The 15,383-nt window shown below is 44.7% G+C and overlaps 1 protein-coding gene across 1 annotated transcript in view; it reads right to left on the bottom strand.

Annotated features, from left to right (window-relative positions):
• Nucleotides 1–1,506: 1,506 nt before the first annotated feature.
• Nucleotides 1,507–15,383, bottom strand: part of LOC108801954 (cadherin EGF LAG seven-pass G-type receptor 3-like) — a 41,268-nt gene continuing 27,391 nt past the window's right edge. Inside the window, exon 2 of the mRNA XM_018573857.1 lies at nucleotides 1,507–2,150. Within this exon, the coding sequence (XP_018429359.1) occupies nucleotides 1,507–2,150 (644 nt within the window). The remainder of the gene's footprint in view (nucleotides 2,151–15,383) is intronic.

Below are 15,383 nucleotides of genomic sequence, written 5' to 3' on the forward strand. Positions count from 1 at the left end.
TTTCACGCAGCCAAGTGAACGGCTAACTGCAAAATGTGCAGGATTAATTGAGTGATGGATGGAGTTTGGCATTTTAATTAGCGGTATTTTAGATGCGGCTTGACGATGGTGGGCTGAAACATGCGCTGCCATGTGGCTTCGTTCAGTCGGGCACACAACTCCGCTTTCTGCCATGGAGTCTAAAAATGAATAAATGAAGAATACAACAGCTCCCTTATAATGACATGTCTGATGGGCCGAGCCCAGAATTCCCCCCCCAGACAAAGGAGAAGCCAGCCTTATTTTTCCCCAGGACACCCTTGATGCTCCCTTTATGTGTTATTCCATATGTCTTTAGGCCAATCACATACTCATAGGGTCTTGTTCCTCTTCAGATCTTCAACAGGTGGTCCTCAATGATGCAGAGAACACTGCTGATGTCATGACCGCTCTCTGCATCACTTTCTGAGTTCAGGGCGCCTTGGTGATACCCCCTCAGGAAGTGGTTCCATAATGCCCTGAACTCACAGTATATCTTCAGTCTTCGGTACCCTTACATTATTTCAAACTACTACACTATATCCGTTCTCTCCCTTGGTCTTTTTGTCTTTTTACCCTCTCCACCTGAATAAGTACCTCCTCTCCCCAAGAGGGCGAGTCCACGATGGCCTGAAACCAAGAAGCAAGATGACACTGAGATGTCAATCAACCAGCAAAGTGATTGGCAGCAAGATGTCTGAGCCTGAAGTCTGTAACCGGGTGACTACTGCAGCAAAAGCTATATATTTTATTTTAACAAGTGCAGGCCTCTTTATTATTTTTTAAATCCAGGCGTTGCCCTCTAACTTGCTCTCTGCCAAAAAGTCAAATATCACTTCTGGATCTACAGATCTTTAAATCCCACCTCCAGGCCATTATATTTTTGTCAGGTTCCGATGCTGTGCATCTGCCAACCAAACCCGACAAGGCAACAACAAAACAAAAAAAGATTTGCTCTCAGCTGCCCTAGCTCAAACAAATCTAACACGATAAACATGCAAACCATCACAACTCCCTACAGCCAATGTACCCTTCATATCAAAATTTGAAGCGTGCAAGCCACGAATAAGTGCAAACATAATAATCAGGGGTGGAAATCTGAATTTTAGAAGCCATTCTTCCAAACTTTAGAAGCTATCTGGGAGTTTTAGGAAGTAATGGGTCACACTTTGACAACAACAGTGCAGGCGCAAAGCCACTTTGAGTCACTGAAATATGTCTAATAACAATCAGAACTCAACAACAGCCAGGATTCTACCAAGTGGGTCATATAACAGTGATAAATGTCATGCAAGCCACTTTACTTCCTGTCACAGAAAAGTGAATAAGAGGTAAGCAGTGCTGGGCTTGCTGGCAAACTTTAATACAGATGCAAATACAATGAAAAAACAGTTACAACTACAGGCCACAAGGATGACTTGACCCAGAGCCTGGTGCCCGGGTCTTTCTGACATACTAATAACAACAGCAAAAATGATAATAACAGCACTAACCTGTAAAACGTTCTTTGCATATACACGTGTACCCGCCTTCCCTTCTGACGCACATTCCTCCATTTAAACATGGGTTGGAGTAGCAGAGATTGATCTCAGTTTCACAGTAATCCCCAGTGAAGCCCTGAGGGCAGCGACAGCGCAGACCGGTGATGGGGTGAATAGGGCGGAAAAGGATGGACTCAGAGACAATGAAAGGAGCCGAGCTGTCAAATTTTAGGACAGATATACACTTCATGTAGTTCTCACAGGGTTCCCGAAGACAGACGTTGTCATCGAAGGGTAGAACCTCCAGCATGGAGGCAGAGGTCAACGTCATCCTCTTCATGTAGAGCTGCTCCTGAAGGTCCTCGGAGCTGAAAAACTGGGAGCGATCCCCCTGAGGAACAAGAGCGGAAAAGCTCACATTGAGGATGGACCCTTCTACGTCGGTGTCGTTCTGGATGTTGAAGATGAAAATGTCTTCTTTTGGGGTGGCCAACACAGTGGAGACCCCCTCCAAGAAGCTGGTCAACAGGGGGGACAGAAAGCGTTCCTGAGACATGTTCTCCAGGCGGACGGTGATGCTGTTTGATAACATGTCCTCAGTGATTATGAGGACACGTAGAACACACTGAGCTGTCACACTGTGGATCCCATCTGCAAAAGGAAAAAAAATGGAAAAGCCTTGTTTGAGTTGACATACATCATTTGCAATAAAAACAAGTATCAAGATCTGAAGGCAGGTTAAAATCTTTTTAGGTTGGCTTCGGCCATTGGTCATACCCTCTGGCCATTTTATATCTCTTTGATTCAGAATGAATCAAAGAGATTTTGTGTCTCTGTCGCAACCCACTAGGTTAGAGTAAAGGAGTCACTCTTCAGCAGGTGAAGGTCTCAACTGTTCCTTCTATAGTATGGGAATTACTGTTGACCATGACACAATTATCTAGCAATATTATAGGAGCAGAAGAACTTGTTGTAAGGAGATCCAACTACTGGAGTCCTTCCGAAACACTGAGGGAACTGACATCTAAGTAAAATTTCTGGCAATCAAACGAAGCTGAAGGAATGGTTTTGGTGGTGTTAACCATCTAGATCTAATCTGAAATAATGCAATGGATACTCACTGGCTTGAGACCTACAACCTGATTTTTAGCCCTTCTCTGAAACAGGCGGAACTAAGATGCATTTACAAAGATGGCACTGGACGAGAGGGACATCTTATGGTGTCAAAAGTATGTCGCTGCCATACATTGGGTCAAATACTTTCATGATTTCAGACAGAAAAATAGAAGCAAACCCCTCAAGAGCACATTTTCTACCAAATTACTCAACACATTTGCTTACTTCAATCGTTATTTTGACAACAATCAAATTCCACCATGTATCTGAAAGTAAGGGTACCCACCCACAAACAAAAGGTGAGACATGACCCAAGCTGTCCACTTCTTAGTAATCTCACGTTTCTGGGTGGCCCCAGAATCCGACTGCCAATGAGCCTTGGGGGGCAATTGATCAAGCAAGTTGATTAGCCAAGCTCACAAATACAACAGAGCACTCTGCAAAGAGCTTACCCCAAGGGTGGTTGGATTGTGCCTGTATAACCGGCTACACTCCAAAATCAATGAGCAGCCTAACTGAACTTGATGGGTCCTGGGCGCTGCATTGTGGGATGTGGGCAGTGGATGTATATGGTTTCTGTTACACTCCAAAATCAATGAGCAGCCTAACTGAACCTGATAAGTCCTGGGTGCTGCAATGTGGGACGTGGATGTACAGACAGTCCCCGATTTGAATTTGAATTTGTATGTAAGTTCCTAGGGGTAGATTTCCTTTCACTTTCTGTTGTCTCAAGGACAGGAAGTGGGATTACATCTTTCTAATGAGGATACAGAACGCAGTAAAAAAAACTTACAGTGACCCGGAAGAAGAGGTGGGCACCCCTCGCCTGTACGTCTAACAAGAGCCAACTTTCTGTAATGTACTGTACATACAGTACTACGAACCAGGCCCAAAAAGGTGGGCACTCCTTGTCGGCACGAGTTCCGTAGCATTATAACTACCCCTGCTGTACAGCAATAGCCTCCGTTTGTACGTAGGAGTCGTATGTAAGTCGGATGTATGTAACTCGGGGACTGCCTGTATATGTTTTCTGCTAACAGCTAATGAAGGTAAATAGACATCATGGGGTATATGCTCTTAGCTAGGACCTTCACTCGCTATGGGTAACTTCACCGCTTCTCCTCTTATCTGTATTCGAATGTATTTATTTATAAAGTTCTATACATGCAAACCTTTAAAAAGGAGAAAAAACAGAAACACAAAGTTGGGTACTGCCAGCTTGAGCGCCTAATTTCTTTCAGGTTGGCTCTGCTGACAATAATCAAATACCAAGACAGAAGAAACAGGGGTGAAAAAATCCTCCCGGAGAAAAGAGATTTCAAATGTCATTTTTGCTCAGTTATTCATCATAAGGAACAAAATATAAAACTATTCTTCTGCTAAGTACCAGAGTCCGCCCGCTCCCCGCGGACTCAGAGGCATCGATTTCCTTTCAGGCGTCGGGAAGAAAAATTAGAAAAGGCTTCAATGAGTACAGCACAGAGCGATATTCACAGAAGCCTGACACTCGAGCCTCGGAGGTCCGTGCGAGTCCACAGCTATAATCTATACATTTTATCATGGAACCAGCCGATCCAGCTGTGCGGTGTTTGTTCTAAATTTTCATTCTGTGCTACAAAGAACAATGCAATATTTTATGCTCCTTGACATCTTTTTTAGTTTGCACAGGTTTTCATGCTCCTATTCAAGCAGTTCAAATGTAATTTGGTACCGTTTACCATCAGATGCAACACATTTAAAAGGTACACATTCACCGCCATGGCAAACATAGGCTACAAACCTTTCAGGGATTCTGATTTTTTTGAGTGCACCATGCCAAAATTTCCCTACACTGTTGGTGATCTGAAATCATCATTCTGACCAGTATTTGAATATAAGAATGGTATTTTTTATCCGGTCTACTGGTTCCTGAAGGACCAATCATACTGTTGATGACATCTACCGCTACACTCTTTTTTCTCCTTCTTTTTCCTCCATTCACCGCAAAGCTCCTGCACAGCCATTGCTGAAAGTTCCCTTCACTGCCGGTGACCTGAGGACACCATTCTAACCAGTATTTTAATATAAGATGCATGTTCTCAATCCCACCCACTGGCCCCCGAGAAGAACAAGCATACTGTTGATCTCATCTATTGCTACACTCTATTTTCTCCTTCTATCCCCTCCATTCACCATGAATCTCCTGCAAACCCTCTACCGAAAATTGTCTGTGCTGTCGGTGATCTTAGTACACCATTCTGACCAGTATTTGAATATAAGAAAGGTATTCTCAATCTTGCCCACTGGCCTCTGGGAGGACCAATCATACCGTTGATTTCATCTACTGCTGCACTCTAGTTTTCTCCTTCTATCTCTTCTATTCACCACGAATCTCCTGCCAAACCACTACCGAAAATTCAGTCGTCACATGGATGTTCTTAATCTCGCCCACTGGGATCTGGGAGGACCAAGCATACTGTTGATCTCATCTACTTCTGCACTCTGTTTTGCCCTTCTATCTCCTTAATTCATCATGAATCTCCCGCAAACTCGCTACTGAAATTTCCATCAACTGTCGGTGACCTGAGAACACCATTCTGACCAGAATGTGAATATAATATGGATGTTCTCAATCCAGCGTCTGAGAAGACAAATAATACTGTTGATCTCATCTACTGCTGCACTCCGTTTTCTCCTTCCAGCCCTCCGATCACCATGAATCCTCTGCAAACTACCCAAAACTCCCTCCACTGTCGGTGACCTGAGAACACCATTCTGACCAGAATTTGAATACAACATAATTGGCCACTGAGAGGACCGAGCATATTGTTGATCTCATCAAGTTTTCTCCTTCTAATCACCATGAATCCTCTGCAAACTACCTAAAATTCCCTGCGCTGTCAGTGATCTGATTCATTCTGACCAGTATTTCAATATAAAATGAATATTCCCAATCAAGAATCCTTATAGGACCAATCATAGTGTTAAACTCATCTCCTGCTACAATCTGTTTTCACTTCTATCTCCTTCACTCACCACCAATCCCTGGAGAATCCTCTACCAAAAATTCCATCCACAGTCGGTGATCTAAGAACACCATTCTGACCAGTATTTGAATATAAAATGGGTATTCACTGGTCCCCGAAAGGTCCAATCAGACTGTTGATCTAATTTACTGCTACAGTTTCCCCTTCGATCCCCTCCATTCACCACAAATCCCCTGCAAGCCCGCTACCGAATATATAAAATGTATATTTCCAATCCTGAACCCCTGATCCCTAATAGGACCAATCAGACTGTTGATTTCATCTACGGCTACAACCTGTTTTCTCCGTCTATGTCCTTCATTCACCGCGACTCCCTGGCAAACCCACTACCGAAAATTCCCTCCACTGTCGCTGATCTGAGAACACCAATCTAGCCAGTATTCGAATATAAGATGGATATTCCCAATCCAGAACCCCTGATCCGTGAAAGGACCAATCAGACTGCTGATCTCATCTACTGCTACAATCTGTTTTCTCCGTCTATCTCCTTCATTCACCACACCTCTCTGGCAAACCCACTCCAGAACATTCCCTCCACTGTCGCTGATCTGAGAACACCATTCTGGCCAGTGCGTAATATAAGATGAATATTCCCAACACCCATCCACAAAAGGACCAATCAGACTGCGGATCTCATCTACTGCTGCACACTATTTTCTCCTATTCCACCTTTCTACTCTTCATTGTCATTTACAAATAATAAAAAAGTAACATTGAAAAAAGACATCACCTTGGATGCCAAAGTGATCTCAAAATATGTCAAAAATGCTAAATATTTTTCTTGTATAGAAGACCTGAAATTCCACCCTTGATCTTATAAGTAGGCCCTCGTATCTAAGACGAAACCTTCGCTATCAATACCCCCAATAATTGATATCTAGTTGGAGTATTTTGTTGTGTGCTCCTGGATCTCGCTACCTTCTGAAATGCCTGCGCTACATACACAGCGTACAACGCCCCCTCCGGGTATTCTTTTCCATCTCTGCAATTTATAACGTTAGCCAAGGATAACAGGGCTCAGATTCTGCATATATAATCCGATTGATGAAGTTTCACCAGAAGCAGCTAACTCCTTCAATGCCGCGCCTGTACGCTAATCTATTTCTGTCTTATCAAAGGCCTGCAAAGGTATGAATTTAAAAGGTGAAGCTGAAGGTGATGTCTCCTCCTTTGAACTAAATAAAAAGGACGGCGCCTTCAAGAAGCTCCAGTGTGGAGTGTTTGAGTTTTGTTTTTTTATGTCTGATGTGGAATCTCAATAAAATCCAGTTTAATCTCGCTGCCTTGATACCAAAACGTCCTGCCCTTTAAGATACGCCAAGCATGCTCGTCGATATTTATCACCGCCGCTCAGTCGCAAAGCGGCTATTGATTAAACCGGTGCCTCTCTTAGGCATATTGATGGTCGAGGCGGACCTCTTCGGTCAGAACTTCATTAATCATTATTGGTCAACAGCAATAAAAACTATATTAAAGGGAAAAAAAAGTTTAACTGATAAAGAGAAAAACAGCAGGTATCGCTATAGCCATCGGGGCGCTTAATATGAAAATAATGACAAAGTCCTGAACATCAGCACACTGGAACGCAAGAGGCTTTATATTGGTTTGAGTAGAAGATTAAGGGGCTGATTTATAAATTGTCTGCTGGGCGAATGTCATTTGCATGGTAGCACCGCCACTAGATGGAGCCGAAACAACATTTGGAATGACATTTGTCAAGTCTCTGATGACCTTATCAAATGTTTTACCCACATTTTTTTGAATGAATGTTCCTATGAAAACCTACCAGTATGGCCAGCTTTAGACATTTGCCCCCTATTGGACGATTTCCCTATACCTCCTACAAATTTGAATTTTAGCCGACGAAAGCGTTGCCAACGTTTTCCATCGTCGATTTTAATCGACTTAATCGAATAATTGTTGCAGCTCTAATCACCAGCACTCAAAAAGATGATGATTAAATCCTTATGTTCATTTATTAGAACATAACGTCACATTTCAGGGCCACACAGGGTTCCTTCCTCAGGGCGACATAGTGACCAGCAGGAACCAGGCATCAATGAAAAACCTTGGCATAGGGTCTAGCTTTTCCCAAAACCCTAAGAAAGGTTTCCTAGAGATGCAGTGTAATGTTTACCAAATAATTTGGGGGCCAATGACGGGAGCAACGCCCATCAAATCTCACAAACAGACCCCTCCAGACTTTCCTATAAGAAAGGAGGCTGTTATGAAATGCCCCCCATCCAATCACTATCCAAATCCTGCTGCCTTCACCTTCTTAACATCTCCAAAATATGCCCCTTCCTCATCAATGAAACCACAAAGCTACTCATCCACTTCCTTGTTATCTCTCGTCTTGACTATTGCAACTCCCTCCTCATTGGCCAACCTCTACACAGGCTCCTCCTCCCTTCAGTCTATCATGAATGCAGCTGCTAGACTCATCCACCTAACCAACTGCTCAGTGTCTGCATCCCCCCTCTGCCAATCCCTCCACTGGCTTCCATCCCCTACACCCCTCTGCCAATCCCTCCACTGGCTTCCATCCTCTACCCCCCTCTGCCAATCCCTCCACTGGCTTCCATCCCCTACACCCCTCTGCCAATCTCTCCACTGGCTTCTAATCACCCAAAGCATACAATTCTAAATATTAACAACCACTTACACTACAAAGCAATCCACAACTCTGCTACCCAGGTGTATCTCAAACCTTGCTCAAAGTATCACCCTAACCGTCCCCTCCACTCCTCCTAAGACCTCCTGCTTTCTAACTCCCTCATCAACTCCTCCCATGCTCGCGTCTAGGACTTCTCTAGAGTCTCTGTCATCTGTTGGAACTCCTTACCCCAACCTGTCTATCTCCTACTCTGTCTGCCTTCAGGTGATCCCTAAAGACTCATCTCTTCAGGGAAGCCTATCCCACCTCAACCTAACCACTCAACTATCACTTTCTCAAACAATTCATCCCCACACAGCTACCACCTCTTGTAAGGGCCCTCCTTACCGTATTGTCTTGATTTGTATTGTGATTGTAATGTCTTCCTTATATTGTAAAGCGCACACAGTTGGCGCTATATAAATCCTGTATAATAATAATCAATAGTTACAGATAACCTGATTCCATACGCTATTTTTGCCTTCTCCCAATCAAGTTCAGGCCGCACCCCTGGTCCGCCATTTCTCTCCTCCACCTTGTGGAAGCCCACATTTTCTCAGACCTATTACTTCCAAGTTCATCCTTTTCTCTTTAATAAAAAAGAGAAAAAGTCTTCCGACGCCACCCAATCCCATTCCAGTTGTCTCTGCGTCTGCCATAGGCTGGAAAAGTAACGCAAATTCGGTTCCTCGCTCTCACGCAAGAAGAATATAAATATATCCCGAGGGTTAGCTTTCATAAATTTTCCCAATGAATGCAATTATCAAAAAAGAATCTTTATGTCACTCCTGAGGAGTGCTGCCGCTGGGCAACTGCCCGGGTCTGCTTATAGAGTGCAATAAAACCTGGCTGTGCCTGTATTCATGGCAGAAGGGGGGGTTCAGACATGATGTCAAACTGAAATTAAAGAACAAAAAAAGAACAACATACTTTTCCTCCAGGCACTTTGCATAATGCATGTCTATTCAATGGCCCGCCGTCTGATTGACATTTGTGGCGCGTGACCCTCCCCTCCCCCCCTCCTATTTACTTAATTACGAGTCCAGCTAACCTCGGCCTCTGCACAATCAGATCTGTGCCATTACAGCCCTGGGAGGCCCCCTGACGGAGCAGAATTGAACAGGGGACAGCTGCCACCAGGCTAACACAATACAGAGAGTGAGAGGTCTGCGGAACAATAGCTAGCGGTAACAAAGACACAATGACGCCTCGAAAGGAGCCGGTACAAGCGAGCAGATCTGTGTAGTACTCAAATGAGCAAGCCTATTAGAGTACACATCGCACAAGCTGAATTAACCCTTCGGCTACCGCTCCGACATGAAACATGTATGCAGCAATGCCAACCAAACCTCACTTCACTTTTTTCCTCACATTACCCCTTTAGAAGTCATCATGTTCGATCTCTGTGTTTTTACAATGCGCTATTCTATTATTATTTATTACAGGTATATTATATAGCGCCAACAATTGACGCAGGGCTTTACATAGTGCACATTCACATCAGCCCCTGCCCTCATGGAGCTTACAATCACCTACCCCACATGCATACATGCAGGGCCAATTTAGACAGGAGCCAATTAACCTTCCAGCATGTCATTGGAGTGTGGGAGGAAACCGGAGTACCCGGAGGAAACCTATGCAAGCAAGCAGCACAATCTCACTGCAGATAGTGTCCTGACTCAGGAGTCAAAGCGGGGACCCCGGTGCTCACAAGTGACGAGGGAGCATGGAGCCGGCTTTCTGGCCAGTCAGGAAGCCGGGCAGCGTTTAATGACTCGCTGCCTGGCTTCCTGATACTTGAAGCTCGGGTATCGGGCAAGGCATCGGAGCATTTGGGCGAGCACGAGTACTTGCCAAAATACTTGGCATCGGCACCGATACCGATCTTAGTATCGGCGCATCCCTACTCTTTGGTGTTTTGTCCATCCTTTTACCACCTCATGTTATGAATTACACTATCTTATCCTCATATGATATCCTGGTATGTTGGGTTCTAATATGGGACCCAAAGCTTTTGTTTTGTAGAAACTACCACCTGTCTCCCCACAGAAGTAGGACACACAATGTGACATGGAGTTCGCTCAATCCATACAAGTTGCACTTTAAACTGCTATGGCAAAATAAACAAAACAAAAAAAACAGCTATTGGTCTTTCCATGAGGTTCACACCATTTTCCGGATCAGATCTGCCCACAATTCCAGTGCATTTCAGACCAGACAAAATGAGACATGCAGTATTTTCCTGGTCTTGTCTGGTCTGGAACAGACTGCGCTGGTGTGAACAGAGGCCAGAAATAGCTTGGAATACATTGGGATGCATTTTGGGTCTGGAAACAATCTTGCCTGGAGAAGATGTGGTGTGAATGGTGTGAGCCTGCCTTTGGGCAGGCTCACACCATTTTCCGGACCAGATCTGGTTCAGAAAATGGTGTGAACCTGCCCGCAGTTCCAGTGCATTCCAGACCAGACAAAAAATTACACATGCAGTATTTTTTTGGTCTGGAACGGACTGCGCTGGTGTGAACAGAGGCCAGAAATAGCATAGGCATACATTAGGATGCATTTTGGGACCTGAAACAATCTGGTCTGGTCTGGAGATGATCTGGACATTGTGTGAATGGGTCCTTAAGGTCTGCTAAAGAGGCCTAGAAAATAACTGGTAATGCATCCACCCACTACTCCCATCCCTTCTCTTCCTCTTTCTTATATGTTCCCCGTGCTCCTCCCAACCTCTCTTTTATATCTACTGTACTGTTCATACTCACTGTTCTCTCTTTGCTCTTTAATAATAAAAAATACAAATGTATTTCTTATAAAAATTATTTCTTATAAAAATTATTTCTTATAAAAATAAAAATATTTCTTTTTGAAGCCAAATGTTTTTTTTTATGATTAAAAGTAGGGATGCACCGATACCTATACTAGTATCGGTATTAGTGCAGATGCCGAGTATTTGGCCGAGTACTCGTACTCGCCCAAATGCTCCGATGCCGATGCTTCCGGTATCATAAAGCCGGGCAGCGCATCATTACATGCCACCCGGCTTCCTGATTGCCCAGAAAGCCAGCGCCATGCTTTCTTGTCACCTAGTGACGAGAAGCATTGTGATGGCTTCCCTGATAATCAGGAAGCCAGGTGGCAAGTCATTACACGCCGCCTGGCTTCCTGAATGGGACTTCCGGTACTCAATATTTGGTATCGGCGAGTACTGAAAAAAATATATATCGGTACTCGGTATCGGTGCATCCCTAATTGAAAGCCGGATGATGACATACTATAATATTCTCATCTTGGCTGCCAGGTTATGTTCTCATCTCATATCTTACAGTTCAAGATGTTATTTACTATATTTCAATGTACTTGTTATTTTATGGGTTCCACCAATCACTGGCTTACACTATTATAGTGACTGTATGTGTCTATCCTAAATAAAGAATGAATAAAAAAAACAAAAAAAACTGCACATAATGTCTCTATTCCTCATCACCAGATACAATGAAATCACATATATTCAGGTTACTTCGCCTTTAACGCCGCAGTCAAGCAGTCGCAGGCAGTCACGGGCGCTTGCTCAAGCGCCGAGGCCGAGCACGCCAGGTAGATGAAACAAGATCATATGTGTTGATATCTGAGCCAATGAACAGGGTGATGCGCCCTGAATGCACCTGCTAACAGGTATCAGGGCTTTCATATTCCGGGCAGGCAGTGGCCTCCGTTCCGCCTATCCCTGTCCAAAGACAGATAAAGCCATTCCAATTTATTACATAGAGGCCGCGGGAGCAGGCGGGTGCCTTGAAAGAGCGGCATGAAAATGAGCCCCGTCTGCGTGTCTATCGCCAGCGGCGCACGCGGCCCGGGCCCGTTTGATAGGCCTCATGACAGACGCGCAGAGAGCATTTGAAATAGCTCAACAAAGGAATGAGGAATAATTATATTGTTTGAAGAGCCCTCCCCAGTTCTTTATGTTTCCCAGGCAATGACATGTGTCAAAGTCAAAAGGCAAGGCTATAATCAGGCTGTGAAATTAAGAAGCAAATATGAAAAGAGGTTCCAAGGCAGATGCTAATCAGTTTCGGGAGTAAGCCTGAAAATCTTTTCCATATTTACTTAAGAAATTGGGGAAATTGATGGGAATAATTTGCTAAACCCTTCAACGATGGAAGGGCGAAGACACATCTGCCAACAGCTAAAGTGGATCTGCAGCCAACCCCTAAAACTTCATATAGCATGTCAATGTAATTTCAAAAGTTGTTTTCAATTACTTACAAATCATGAGTGCCCAAGTCCTCTGCTATGCCCCATCAACTTACAGATAATGTACCAGTGTCCAAGTCCTGTGTTATGTCCCATCACCTTACAGATAATGTACCAGTGTCCAAGTCCTCTGCTATGTCCCATCACCTTACAGATAATGTACCAGTGTCCAAGTCCTGTGTTATGTCCCATCACCTTACAGATAATGTACCAGTGTCCAAGTCCTCTGCTATGATACACAAACTCAGAAATTAATCAAACCCATAACCAATGAATGGTACAACTTTTACAGTTATTGCCCAAGTGCCCAAGCCCTCCGCTATGCCCCATCAACTCTCAGATAATGTACCAGTGCCCAAGCCCTCCGCTATGTCCCACCAACTCACTGATAATGTACCAGTGCCCATGACAACTACTATGTCACAACTACTCACAGATAATGTACCAGTGCCCAAGCCCTCCGCTATGTCCCACCAACTCACTGATAATGTACCAGTGCCCATGACAACTACTATGTCACAACTACTCACAGATAATGTACCAGTGCCCAAGCCCTCCGCTATGTCCCACCAACTCAATGATAATGTACCAGTGCCCATGACAACTACTATGTCACAACTACTCACAGATAATGTACCAGTGTCCAAGCCCTCCGCTATGCCCTATCAACTCACAGATAATGTACCAGTGTCCAAGCCCTCCGCTATGCCCTATCAACTCACAGATAATGTACCCATCAACTCACAGATAATGTACCTTCTACTATATCACATCAGCTCACTGATAATGTACCAGTGCCCAACCCCTCTGCTATGCCCCATCAACTCACAGATAATGTACCAGTGCCCAAGCCCTCTACTATGTCCCATCAACTCACAGATAATGTACCAGTGCCCAAGCCCTCCGCTATGTCCCACCAACTCACTGATAATGTACCAGTGCCCATGACAACTACTATGTCACAACTACTCACAGATAATGTACCAGTGCCCAAGCCCTCCGCTATGTCCCATCAACTCACAGATAACGTACCAGTGCCCAATCCCTCTGCTGTATTACTGACAGTAAGGCCTTGGTCAGAAAAAATGGCATCACCACATTATCAGAGCCTCCAAGAGATAACGGAATGTTTGATGGTTTCACATGAACCAGTTAAACACCTATACTGTATATTTCTTTTTATAGACATATATTTTTAGGTATACAAACTCATTGTATATTTATTGCATATATGTATCTGCCTGCAGTTCCACTTTAACTCCTCAGCATTTCTCAGAAACGGAACTGGCAGACTTCTATGGAGCGAGCCTTTAAATGAGTTACAATTCTCCCAAGGTTGTTCTCTGTCAGTTTTAGAAACAAACGCTTTGTGGCATTATGCACTACAGCCGTATATTGTTAGCAGCAACCCCCATTCAGGCTCCTATCCACATAAGCCCCGTTGCTGCTCAGCCGCTCCTGTAATCCTCATGAATTTAGCAGTGCCGCGAAGAATGGCTCCCCCCGTGCAGCAGCGCTGATTCCCTCTCACGTCTCTGGCTCTCAGCTCCTGCCATCATCTTCCGAACTCTAGACTTCAAAGAGATTTCATCAGCTTCCTTCCAGCAGGGCAATTCTCTCCCTCACCAGCGGCAAGCCTGGCACGCCAGAACCTGGGCTGGATAAAACCGCGGCTTCCAGCAGCAAAAAAAACTCATCTCGGAGAGATTTTAAATTGAACTCTCCCTCGCAGTGCTGTGGACGTTGTTTGTTAGGTGGGGAGTAAGGACGACGTCCAGAGTGGTTCATGCAGAAGGCGGCATGCATGGTGGTTGCTGGTGGTGGTGGTGGGGGGTGTCTACTTTCTCACGGATTAGAGAAGGATGGCTGGGCCGGCAGAACATGAGAAAATGCTATTTATAACATATTAAACAGGATGTATTGAGCTCATGCATTATAGATGAACATTCTATGAGCTGTATTTCAGGATTAATTAAAACGCTGCACCGCTGGAGGGGCCAAAAATCAGACCTATCGTGTTCTAAGTGGGTCACCGAAACGTCTGTTTTCTAGAAGCTAATGGAGGAACGGAGGTTTTGCCTACGGCGAGCAAGCCAAGTTCAGCCATCTACTATGCCGGGACCAACTTGTGCCGTCTTCTCCTGGTGACCTCATGAGAATAAACTTTGTGCTGAGAGGCGGAGGGGAGTAGGAAGCTTGGTGATGTCGCCGCTTGTGGGAGTGGCTAAAGGCGCTATAAAGGGCACGGGGTTCCAATGGAAAGCAGAAGTCAGGGCAGCATGGTAAAACCGGGAGGGGAGGGAGGGGCGGCAATCACTGTAGATTGCATGGTTTGACTTTGTGGTTCATAGTAAAGTACAATATAAATGAGCAAAATACAGGTTTGCTTTGAAGCTAAGCTCCAGCCTTCCCTTCAGTCTTCTATCTAATCTCTGTACTTCCGTTCAATCTTATATGTGACCTCCGTCCTTCCCTTCAGTCTTATATCTGACCTCCGGCCTTCTTTTCAGTCTTCTATCTGCCCTCCGTCCTCCCCTTCAGTCTTCTATCTGACCTCTGTCCTTCCCTTCAGTCTTCTATCTGACCTCTGTCCTTCCCTTCAGTCTTATATCTGATCTCCGTCCTTCCCGTCAGTCTTCTATCTGACCTCTGTCCTTCCCTTCAGTCTTCTATCTGCCCTCCGTCCTTCCCTTCAGTCTTATATCTGACCTCCGTCCTTCCCTTCAGTCTTCTGTCTGCCCTCCGTCCTTCCCTTCAGTCTTCTATCTGCCCTCCGTCCTTCCCTTCAGTCTTCTATCTGACCTCCGTCCTTCCCTTCAGTCTTCTATCTGA

The sequence above is a fragment of the Nanorana parkeri genome, unplaced genomic scaffold (genome assembly GCF_000935625.1).
Source record: "Nanorana parkeri isolate BGI_ZX_2015 unplaced genomic scaffold, ASM93562v1 scaffold2577, whole genome shotgun sequence".
Lineage (NCBI taxonomy): Eukaryota > Metazoa > Chordata > Amphibia > Anura > Dicroglossidae > Nanorana > Nanorana parkeri.